Raw genomic sequence first — 11,565 nt, forward strand, 5'->3', positions numbered from 1 at the left:
TGTCACTGACGGTCAGCCGAGTAGATTATTATTTTTTATTAATCAAGACTTTGTACAAGCTGCAAATTAAAGCAAGCCTTTCTGTTGTCAGTCGCTTGTGAGAATGCCGATGCTGCTCACACACACACGGTTAAATATCAGCGAAAAGAAAAACCATTAAGCTTACTTTTGCAATCAGTAGACCGTTGATGAGAGCCCTCTCACAAACTAACCAGTAAACCTCACAAAGATCTCATCTCACCCTCAGCTGAGCGGAAAAATGCTCCTTGTGCCTTATATTCTTTTGATAATGAAAACCAAAGAGGTTTAGGTTCCTAATTCTATTTTGAGAAGTTCTATGATTGTACACATATATATGCCTTAATGTTCAATAAATAAAAATCAAAAAGAGCTGTGTACAGTTTGATCTCTTGTGTGTATGTGTGTGTGTTTAATAGGGCCACATTGTTGAAGGAGTCAGACATTGGTTCATAACTTTGTTTTTTTTTTTAATTGTTGAATTATTTACAACATCCAGTTTTTCTGATCATGAAGTCAACAGAAGGCGACACTGATGATAAAATGTACAAAAACAAAGATGGCAGCAGATGAAAGCCTGAGCTGCACACACAACTTCATTTTTACCAACCGTGTGAGAAGCATCTGAATACACTTGATTCTTTTTTTTATATATATACTTTAAATCCGGATTTAGAGTAACTTAACAACAGTACAAGATATTTTCAAACAGAGCAAACTTTTCATTCCACATTAAAGGAAGAAATCAGCAGAACAAGTCTATGATACAGACGGAGAAGGCTGTATAAAATGAGAGGAAATCAGAGTAGCACAGGCTCCCAACACTCAAAATGCTGCCGCGTTAAGACATCAGTGGTCCACTAAAGGCTTCCAAACATCGATTCACAATCAAGTCAAGATTAAGACTTTTTAAAATATTTGAGTCACATTTACAGGCCAGAAAAAAAAAATAGGGAAGAGTTGAAGATGTTTCAAGCAACTCCCTTCTGAGCACAAAGGTGAAGATTGTATGGATGAAATGAAAACGTAGAACTGTGAATGACTGTAACATGGAGACATCTCGCTGACCTGTCCTCTTGAACAACGGCGATTGCAAGAGTGGCACACATTACAAATGAGGTCTTTTCTTTTCATTCCTTACAGTTATAAAGAAAACGTATTCTGGAGACAAACCCTCGGCCGGGCAGTAATCACACTGCCGACTGGCGTTTGTCAGGAGCATCTTCAAAAGAAAACAAAGCGCTGAGATTGTCTGTCACAGATTCCCAAATCAGATCTTTGATTTAATGACTGTACACATTTATTTTAATAGCACTGATGACTGTTGTGATCTGATGAAAAAAAACAACAAAAAAGTGATTAATTAGTGAGATGTCCCCTTCAATGTCTGTCTTCTCACCAGGAGGATGTGTCCTCCAGTGGCTGCAGCCACTCTGGAACATAATTACCTCCTTATCTCTTTAAAGCTGATTTATTCTAACTTTGGCTTTGGTTCTATTGCATTTTAAAAAAAAGAAAAAAAAACAGTCCTATCAGTTGGCAAAGCTGGCAGCTGAAGAGGCGTCTGGTTCGGCCTCGGGGCAGGTGGAGTACTTAGAAGACGAGCTTTTTGGGAACTTCCCAACTGAACTCCGGCCGGCCGAAGTGGCCGTAAGAAGCTGTTTTCTGGTAGATGGGCCTCTTCAGGTTCAGTTCCCTGAGGTGGAAAAAGCAACATGGCGAGAGAAAGGAAGCAAGTCATCAGTTGGACAGATATTTATGAAGAGTAGGGACACTAATTTAAGAAGTCATGTTTGTTGCTGGCATGCCTTTTATGAAACACAACCTTGAAATTACAGGCCAGAAGATAAAACAAACTACTGCCACCTGGTGGCCAAATGCTGTTTCATGCAAGAATTTCATGAAACAAAATAAAGTAAATAAAACACTTGCAGTGACTGTGTTTAAGCCCGTCTTACCTGACGATGACTCCCGGCCGCAGATCGAAGTTCTTGTTGACGATGTGGAGCAGCTCTGACTCTGTTTTCTGAGAGGAACCGTAGGTGAACAAGGAGATGGACAGAGGCTGGGCCACTCCGATGGCGTAGGACACCTGCGGCACGTGCAGACAGAGACGCTCATCAGCGGTGTGCGTCTCGGGCTGTCTCTGGACGGGTCAACGGCTGAAGCCGAGCACTCACCTGCACCAGGACTCTCCTGCACAGCTTTGCTTTGACCAGAGACTTGGCCACCCAGCGGGCGGCGTAGGCGGCAGAGCGGTCCACCTTCGAGAAGTCTTTGCCGGAGAAAGCACCGCCTCCGTGAGCTCCCCACCCTCCGTATGTGTCCACGATGATCTTCCTGCCCGTTACTCCAGCGTCACCCTGTTTAAAAAGGAAACAATGATTTTCTTCTCTTTTCTTTTAACCACCAGTTTCCTGCGACTGCGCGTTAAGGTCACCTGTGGTCCTCCGATGACAAAGCGACCGCTTGGCTGGAGGTGGTAGATCGTTTTGTCGTCCAGGTATTTGGCGGGAACCACGGCTTTAATCACCTGAGAGGAACAGATCAGTGTCATAACTGCTCTCTCCAGACGGCGGGTCAGTCAGAGCTCAGGCTGCACCTTCTCCTTCAGGACGTTCTGCTGCTCCTCCAGAGAGATGCAGTCGTCGTGCTGGACGGAAATCACGATGGTGTGGACCCTTTTGGGAATGACGGCTCCGTCCTTTTGTTCGTAATGTACAGTAACCTGTGGGACGAGGTTCACCCGGAGGTTAGCCCACGGCTCTGCCGCGGAGTCTCGCCGCGGCCGGTCTGATCTCGGCTCACCTGTGTTTTGGAGTCGGGGCGCAGCCAGGGGATGACGCCGCTGCGCCTGAGCTCCGCCATCTTTGAGTTGAGCTTGTGAGCTAGCACGATGGTGAGGGGCATGCACTCCTCGGTCTCGTCGGTGGCGTAGCCGAACATCAGGCCCTGCAGGGAGAGAGAGAGAGAGGGGTCAAGGGTCAGCGGGGGTCTAAACCCCACAAATCAAGTAAGAATGAGCTGAATGTGACTCGAAATCATTTCACACAATGGAGCATGTTGTAAAACAGAATGAAACAAAAATATTACACACGGATAAAATCTGTTTTTTGGAGAAAACTTTACGTTGAAGTAAAAATAACATAACGAAAATGTTAAAATGAATATGAAAAACACATGTTGCCCATTTTCTAAGATGCATTTTCCCACTTGGATTTACAGGGATGCGGCACTGATCCACTATGAACAGGTGTGTAAGTTTATGTTTTCTGTTGTTTTTTGTATGAAAATGATCACAGGTTACATCTCAGAGGCTGTTAGAGAACTTTGTGCCTGACTTTTCACATCCTGATCAGTGTGGACACGGTGAACAATGAGAAAGCAGATGAGCTGCAGTCATTCAGGTCTAGTACTCAAGTACTACACTTCAAATAATATTATAAAAAGAGTATGTGCATTTTGTTTTACATTGCATTTTCCTAAAAGCCACATTTGGAAGCATTTTTGGATATAAATATGACAGCAGATGCTGTTACTTCTCTTAATGAGAGCTTACAGGAAGGATCTCTCAGGTGTTTCAGGCTCACAAACATGAACCGCACGCTGAAGCTTCTGGTGGTTTTTCAGATGTTAAATTAATCTCTCGGCTTGCATTCTGCCACATTGTAACACGGAAACTTGCTGGAACGGCACTGGCCTGTTACAGCGCACACACCTGGTCTCCTGCTCCAATGTCCTCCTCCTTTCTGTCCACATGGACGCCCTGGGCAATGTCTGGACTCTGCTGCTCCAGAGCCACCAGCACGTTACACGTCTTGTAATCAAACCCTGCAGGGGCGAAGTGAAACAGCGGTCAGACGGCAGGCGGCGGGAACACATGGTTTTATTCCGCCGCGTGTTGAAAACACGGCTTCACCTTTGTCTGAGTTGTCATAGCCGATGTGCTTGATGGCGTCTCTCACCACCTTCTGATAGTCCACATTGGCCCGGGACGTGATCTCTCCGCAGAGCAGCACCATGCCGGTCTTACACACCGTCTCTGTTCACACCATCAACACAATATGTGATTTGTACACAATACTTCAAAGGTTCAAATGTTCAAAAGTTACGTCCTCTGGTCATTCATGAAATGACAGAAAGGCCTTCCCCCCCGTCTCTCTCTCTTTCTCTCTCCCTCTCTGGATTCTGACTGGCTTACCACAGGCCACTTTGGCGTCAGGGTCCTGGCTCAGATGTGCGTCCAGGACAGCATCACTGATCTGGTCACAGATCTTGTCTTTAGAGAAACAGAAAGCAGAGACTCTGCTGTTAGTAAATTCAGAGTTACGCCGAGACGAGGCCTGCTTGGAAGCCAGACTGCAGATTAAGAAACATTTCGATTATAAAACATTTAAACGTGATTATGTTGCCACGAGAATCAATTCAAACAGAGGATATATCTCTGGAAGGTCGGATCCTGTCGCCTCAGACAGACAGAGCGCTGGATTGAGTTTTATCCGTGTGGTTTGTGAGCAGCAGCCTAACAATGGCTCAGCTTCATTCATCTCCTACTGCTGAGGCAATGTGATGCACAGGTTACATCAGAAACAGCATCCAGCTCCATTAATACCGCAGCAACTGTTTATTACTGTTTATCTTAATGTCTGGACAGTAAAGAGCGGCCGCTATCTGTGGGAACGGCGCAGGCCTCAAAGTTGTGTTATCAAGGAGAAAAGGTGTTTTGGCAAGGTCACGCTTCTCTGGGACTGGCACAAAAAATGGAAATGCAGCAGGTTTAACAAGAAAACCTGGCTTCAAATAGCCTGCACTGTTTTTTTAATATCAAACACAGATTCTAATATCAACAGTATCTTCAAATAGACATAAAAACACACGCGGACGGTTGTTTTGTGAAGTCAGCAGTTCTGTATGAACCAGTTTGCTGCTTATTCTTCATTTTTTTGAGTGTTTCAACTGCTTAATGACATTTAAATATCCTTTATAAACAAAGAAACTTCACATAATCCAAAAATCAGGTTGTGATGCAAAGATCAGGCACTTCCCAGCAGAGCAGCTTTACATAATACAGGAACCACTATCTCTGGAAATCTGCACACCTGCATTTACTACTATCGATTTCCCTCAGAGGACTTTGTGAAGTTACATATTTGTGAAGCGATAACGACACACTGACACGAGCAGGGAGGCGGGTGGATGTGCGGGCGGGTCTAAAGACCGCCGTGATCGGGACAGAGTGCACCTCAGCGTTGTGTTGGAAGTCAGACGGGCTGCCGCCGCTGTGTGTGACAAGTGGAGCTACTTCGAACTGTAAAAGCTTCACAAAACTTCTGAAGTCTCAGATATGAGAAAATGTCTCACAGAGCAACTTTAAATCACACAGAAGTTTTGTTTGTTTGATTAGTCTTGTTGATTAAAGAGGATGAAACATATTATTCACATTTAGATTTGCCAACATGAAACTAGAATCCCAGAATCTGCCTGTTTTCTGTTTCTTTCTTGAACTTAAGGATGCAACCTTACACCCGGCTGTCACTCTCACACACACACACACACACACACACACACACACGCTCACACAGCTGCCCATCAGTGAGAGTGAGGGGGCAGTAAACACATGTTGCTGTGAATGGAATACCAGCCATGCTCGGAGAGTAGTAACGCCACGGCACTACATTTTGGACATGTGGATTCCAACTTGTACGAAAGTTCAACACGTGGGTGTCGGTCTCATGACAAAATAACAACACACTCAGGATGTACAGTTAAAATCGGAGAATATTCAAATCCAACGTTTTTCTTGAATGAGGTTTTTTTTTAAGGGGGTAGTTTGTTTTGATTTCAGCTGCTGTGGATTATTTATTTATCTAGAGACTTGTGATCACAGGTGGGTTCACAGGTAGCCGGAGTTGGCAGAAGACTCACCTGGATGTCCTTCTCCTACGGACTCTGAGGTGAACATGAAAGATCCATCTTCCAACAGATCACTCATTTTGCCTACGGGTGCGCCTGCAAGGTTGTCTCAGTTCCCACCCGGTGAACAGTCCACACAGGTCTGAAGGTGGATTTATATTCCTGCCGGTTCTCTTCACCAGAGAAATGAAGATCGGGAGGCCGACAGCCCTGCAGCCAACACGGCGTCTGTGCTACAAAACTCCACGTCTGTGTCCACATGGCCCAATATATATGGCCAAGGGAGCACATGCATGCCCACCCACTCACACTCACACTCACACACACACACGCGCGCGCACACACACACACACACACATGCACACACACACTATGTGATTCCACGGGACAGTCCATTCCAGGGGGGAGTGGATGATGGGAGGGAATTTCAGCTCATGGAAACTGCTTGTTAACCCCTTGTGCGCAGCATAAAGCCCGAGTGTGTGTTTATAGCCATACTTCAGGGCGTGATGCTGAGCAGAAGCAGGATTGTGGAATTAAAAAAAAAAAAAAAAAAGGAAGGGTTTCCCCTCCTGGCCGGTCACCCCGGTGGGGCAGCTGGGACCCGGCCAGGTCAGGACTACCTATGGACAGAGAGCGGGACAGGAAGGGGGGGGCTGCTGTCCCCGGCACAAATGAAGCAAAATCAACTATGTAAAGAGTTTAAGTGTTAAGTGTGTGTCAAGTGAAGTGCATCACTGGGGATCATGCTTTTAAGTCAAGTAGTAGCACCTAATACTTCAATCGGACAATACTATCTCAATTTTTAATTCTTTAACACCTGTTATTAGTGTATTTCTGTGCTATTGGAAAAAGTGATTGAGTTTTGATTATTAATGAAACTATATTTCGTTGAAATATTGAAGAAAAATTAAGTCATGTCACTTACGTGTGAAATGTTAATCTGAAAAAAAAATTATTGAAGCATGAAAGAAAGAAAATAAAAATATCTGTATTTCAATACAGCTCAATATAATGAGTTACTCCCAGTCACTGTCAGTAATCAGCTTTCAGGCAGACAGTCACCTGCTTTCTGAATGTGTTTTTCTGTCTCAGTCGCGGCCTGAGGCGCTTGTCTTTGAGCAGAAAGTAGCGAGTCATTTCCTGCGTGAAGATCAAATAATGAAGATAAGACCTTCAGATATCTCCGAGCCTCTCAGGTGACTCAGTGTCTGTTTTTACAGAGAATCACAGAATGCAAAGAACTGCTGTTGGTGAGGGATGCCTAAAAGTGTACACACACGGTGTGTGTTAGAGCAAATATACACCTGTACAATCACACAGATTTTGTACCTTATCATACAATAAAGTTCAGCCTGAAGTCAAAGTTAAATATAAATGTCTTTTTACTTGCAACATAGAAATCTCCTTCATTCATCTGACTCTGATTTCAGTCTTTGCCTGATCAGATGAGAAGTTTAACAAGTTAAAGGACTTGACCTAAAGGCTCATTTTCAAGAAATTTGATAAGGAGGGAAAAAAAATCTTAATCACAACTATAACAACACCAACCAGAGAATCAGTAAATGTAGCAACTATGAAACGCCTCTTTTTTGTAATTGATTTTTACTGCAAGTCTGGGAGTAACCTTTTTTTTTTTTGTTTGTTTCAGAGCATTTGTAAATGCAGCCTACTGTACGCGTTCAGGCCTGCAGAACTTTGGACCTCCGGACGACGAGATCTGTGATAGTTTATACAATCAACTGTGACTCTGCAGCGGTGACTTGATTTGTGGATAAACGTCAGGCCGCACATAAAACAATAAAGACTGCATTTACAGAAGAAAATGCAAATTTCTAGGTTTCTAGAGCAGCTTCCTGAGAAAAAAAGGCGGCTGACAGTTTCCTTCTAGGATTAATAAAGTATTACTATTCTATTCTATTCTGTTCTGTTGTATTCTATTCTACACAGAGAACACATTTTGTTCTGTGATTTCCACCTCAGGTAAATGTTGATTAATAAATAGCTAAAACTGACATAGTTTTATATTTGATTCCTGGATTAAGATAAAAACTTATTATCCGGAGTAGCTAAGTGAAAGTAAAAGAGTAACAGATTAAGCTTGTTACCTAAAAGAAACCATCCAGTAGTTGGAAAAATCAAGTCTATTGTCAAGTTATCACTGCAATTTGTAAAACTGCAAACCTCATCATTTCAGGTTTTCAGTCTGAACATTTCGTGGGGTCACCTCTCCAGTTGTCACATAAATGCGTCAAGAGGGACGGCTGTACGCGGGGACACAAAGGTCAGAGGTCAGCGATCCTCCACCAACACGAACTAGATCAAACTGGAGAAGACCTGAAAGTCCTGGCCGATGCTTAAAGGGGACGGGGAGCCAGTGAGCGGCCTCTGGATGATACACCTCTGTTTGTTTTGGCCAGATGAGAGTCTGCTGGCCGCGATGAAAACACTCAAGACGCCGCGCTGGTAACGTGCGCACACGTGAACGTCCAGAACTGTGTGGTTTGCCTCAGAGAGCCGGTTAATGAGTGACCAGGACATTTTTTTCCCCCCCCTTCAACACTAACAAGATAACTATTATCAGAGCTTTAACAGCATGTCAGAATAAAGTGTGAAGCAGGAACAGTGTAAATATATGAAGGCTGACTATAAACTGATAATAAATCAATTCATGCCAATTACAATTTGCATGTATATCAATTATTTATTGATATAGTTTACTCAGTACATAAACTGACATATAAAAGTAAATTAAAGCTTAGATCCATTAATATTTTATAATGCTTCAACCGATTTTAGGCGGAGGGTTCCTGGAGCTGTCCCCGATAACGGCTGAAGGCAGGATGCACGCTGAAACTGTTCGCCATCCATCACCAGGTAAACACACAGAGAGACACAACCACAGTCGCACAGAGAAGGCCGAAGCACCGGGAGAGAAAATGCAAACTCCACGCGGAAGAGCGTCCGAGCTTGACCTTGAACTTGAGCCGAGGACGTTCTCACTGTGAGGTGAGGCTTTTTACCACAGGGCGATATTATTTTATCACGAGGACAAGTAGTTCCCCGGAAAATAAGAGGCTGTAATAATTTATTGTTGATGATTTATAGCACTTATAAATATTTGAAGTCCTCACAATAGCTCCCTAACAACGAAGATGTAGAGATATAATAACAATGAGAAATGCTGTGTAACAATGACTTTCAAATAATGACTGATATGAGATCATTAATCTACAAAACGGCACTCAGACGTCGCATTTACGCCACTCGTACACTGCTCCTCCATTCACAAACGTCGACAGTGAAGTGAAGTGGCAGACCTGAAGCGGTTACAGCTCCTCTATCTGAGTTCAACAGGTCAGCGTAAAGTGACGAGTTTATGAAACCTACTGCGGAAACACGACAGATAAAGTTCAAATCCCCCTGAACCTTCGTCCACACAGCCGTTGGGCCCCTCGGATTCTGAAAATAATAAAAGTTTCACTTGCTTCAGTGGGTTTAGATCTTCCTCTACGGAAGAGCCCAGCGAGGGCATTACAGCCTGTTCACGCCATCATTTTGATAGAAAAGCCACGGGACGGCGTGTCCTCCTTCCGTCTGATTGGCTGTGTGTAAACTGTGTCACGCTGAACCCCGTTGTCTCCCAATTTAAAAGCCGGGGTCGGGGTTTCAGGGTTACAGTGCAGCTCGAGGGCCGGTCGGACTCAAACTCGACTGAACAGGTTGAGATAGCGGGCCCGCGGCGGCGGCGGGGGCCGTTAACACCTGTTTGTTGTTCCTCGGGTTCAAGGCCGCGCGGCGGAGCGCGGGTTTTGCCTCTGTGCTCGTTTGGTTTCCAGCCAGTTTCATCTGGATGGCAGTCAGAGCGGGCAGGAGAAGCTGGAATCTTGCGGGACAAACGTGTTCGATCGATTTTGGCGGCGACTCGTGTGTACCGGCCGTTACATAAGAATTTGCATGTCAATAAACAGCAGATACTGCCAAGCGCTTTGTCACCTGAATTATCTCACAGTGTATTAATAGGTATTTCTCCTTATCAGTGCTTTTCAGTGACTTTTACAGCCTCTCAATTGAAATCCCGAAATCTTATCTTTATTTTCCTGGTGGTATAAACGTTGCCGCACTGTTGCCTCACAGCAGGAACACGCCCGGTTTGAATCCGGTTGGGGGGGGGTCTCTCTCTGCGTGGAGCTTGCATGTTCTCCCTGTGTGGGTCACAGGGTCAGTCTACTCTGCCTGTAAGCATGAATATGCATGTGACTGTCTATGTGTGAACCCCGGCTTCCCCCCTGAATGAGATAAAGAGGACGGGTGTTTTCACCTGAAAACTGTGTCCATCGTCTTTAAGTACGTTTTCACAAGATAAAAATATATAAAATTGCCAATTTACTTCTTCACAGTTATTTATATTCTCTTTCTTAACATAAGAAACTATCTCTGCTGTGCATTACAAAAAACAAGAGCTAAAAGTAGTAGTTGTTTTTTTTCCCCTCTCAAATGTAAAGAGACAGTAGTCACTATAGTACTCTCTGTTCTTTTACTACATCCCGCATTGCTCTTTGATTGGCTTCGTCGTACTATAAGAATCTGACATGTCGACCAATGCCTGTGAACAACAACACCACTCAGGAGGTGGGGAGCAGATCCTGAGCTGTGATTGGCTGCTGGTGCCTCCCACCATGCCTCCCACTCCTCACAGGAGCCGCGTTAGTCCAAGATGAGCGTTCCTGTTATCGGTGTGTTTGCATGTATGGAACTTGAAGAAAGCGAGAGAAAAAAAAAAAAGGAAAAAAACAATGGCCTCACATGACCTGCAAAAACAAGACTTTTCAGTGTGACGTGTGAAACATTTACAAGAAACTGACTGAATGAAGACCGTTTATAACTGATGGCTGCAGGAAATCTCACCACATGCTCCCTTTTCTTTGCACATTTTCTAAAGCATGTCACAGTGTTTAAATTCACTCTCAATACGACTAAAAGTGAGCAGAGGTCCGAGCAGAGGAGGCAGAGGGAGCACAGCAGCTGGGCTGGTGGAGTGACATCCTACCCTGCTCCTACTCTCTATTCCAGCCCATTTTGGACCCTCAGCACATTCCTCTACGCGATGACTGAGACATAAACGACGACCACACCACTCCAGCATGTAGCTGCTTCTCATTTCAGTGTAAGACAATGGGTTCAAGGACACGTTGCAGAGAAATGCCATGATGAAAACAAAAAAAGCAAAAGGAATATTTTTCATATTTCAGATCAATTTCATTGAAATTGTGAGTGTACTCAGTAGATAACTTAGTATATATTTGACAGAGGCTTGAGTAAAATCACTCACTTCTCACTCCGACTCACAAAAGTACATCCAAGCACTCCTTAACTTCAGTGACAGGAGGGTTTGTAATTCATTAACTAACTAATTAATGCACCTTCACATCAGACGCACGTGAACCTCTGCACACTGTTTGTAGATCAGTCATCCAGAGCAGCCGCCGCTGCACGCAGTTACAAACACAACCATGAAACACAGAGAGTGTGTTTTCTATACTCTGTAACCATAAAAAGTAATAAATCTCCTTAAAGACATCGTTTCACTGTGGAAGTGTGCAAGTTTCGACATAACATTGACCTACATGGACA

General features: G+C 44.2%; 1 protein-coding gene across 1 annotated transcript; it reads right to left on the reverse strand.

Annotated features, from left to right (window-relative positions):
- Positions 1-550: 550 nt before the first annotated feature.
- Positions 551-6,218, reverse strand: mat1a (methionine adenosyltransferase 1A). Its single transcript, XM_030106936.1, has 10 exons — positions 5,944-6,218; positions 4,220-4,297; positions 3,938-4,060; positions 3,737-3,849; positions 2,827-2,970; positions 2,621-2,746; positions 2,459-2,551; positions 2,199-2,381; positions 1,977-2,110; positions 551-1,714 (listed from the first exon to the last, which is right to left on the reverse strand). The coding sequence occupies exons 1-10, from the start codon at positions 6,008-6,010 to the stop codon at positions 1,612-1,614; spliced, it is 1,164 nt and encodes a 387-aa protein (XP_029962796.1). The 5' UTR covers positions 6,011-6,218; the 3' UTR covers positions 551-1,611.
- Between the last annotated feature and the right edge of the window lie 5,347 nt (positions 6,219-11,565).

Source organism: Salarias fasciatus, chromosome 13 (assembly GCF_902148845.1).
Source record: "Salarias fasciatus chromosome 13, fSalaFa1.1, whole genome shotgun sequence".
Classification (NCBI taxonomy): Eukaryota; Metazoa; Chordata; class Actinopteri; order Blenniiformes; family Blenniidae; genus Salarias; species Salarias fasciatus.

Bases quoted from the DNA above. Each gene is read 5' to 3' on its own strand.
- mat1a (XM_030106936.1), bottom strand. From the start codon at position 6,010: ATGAGTGATCTGTTGGAAGATGGATCTTTCATGTTCACCTCAGAGTCC. The intron at 2,747-2,826 runs GTGAGCCGAGAT...CTCGTCCCACAG, and splicing joins GCCCCGACTCCAAAACACAG to GTTACTGTACATTACGAACA. The intron at 2,111-2,198 runs GTGAGTGCTCGG...CACGTGCCGCAG, and splicing joins GCAGGAGAGTCCTGGTGCAG to GTGTCCTACGCCATCGGAGT.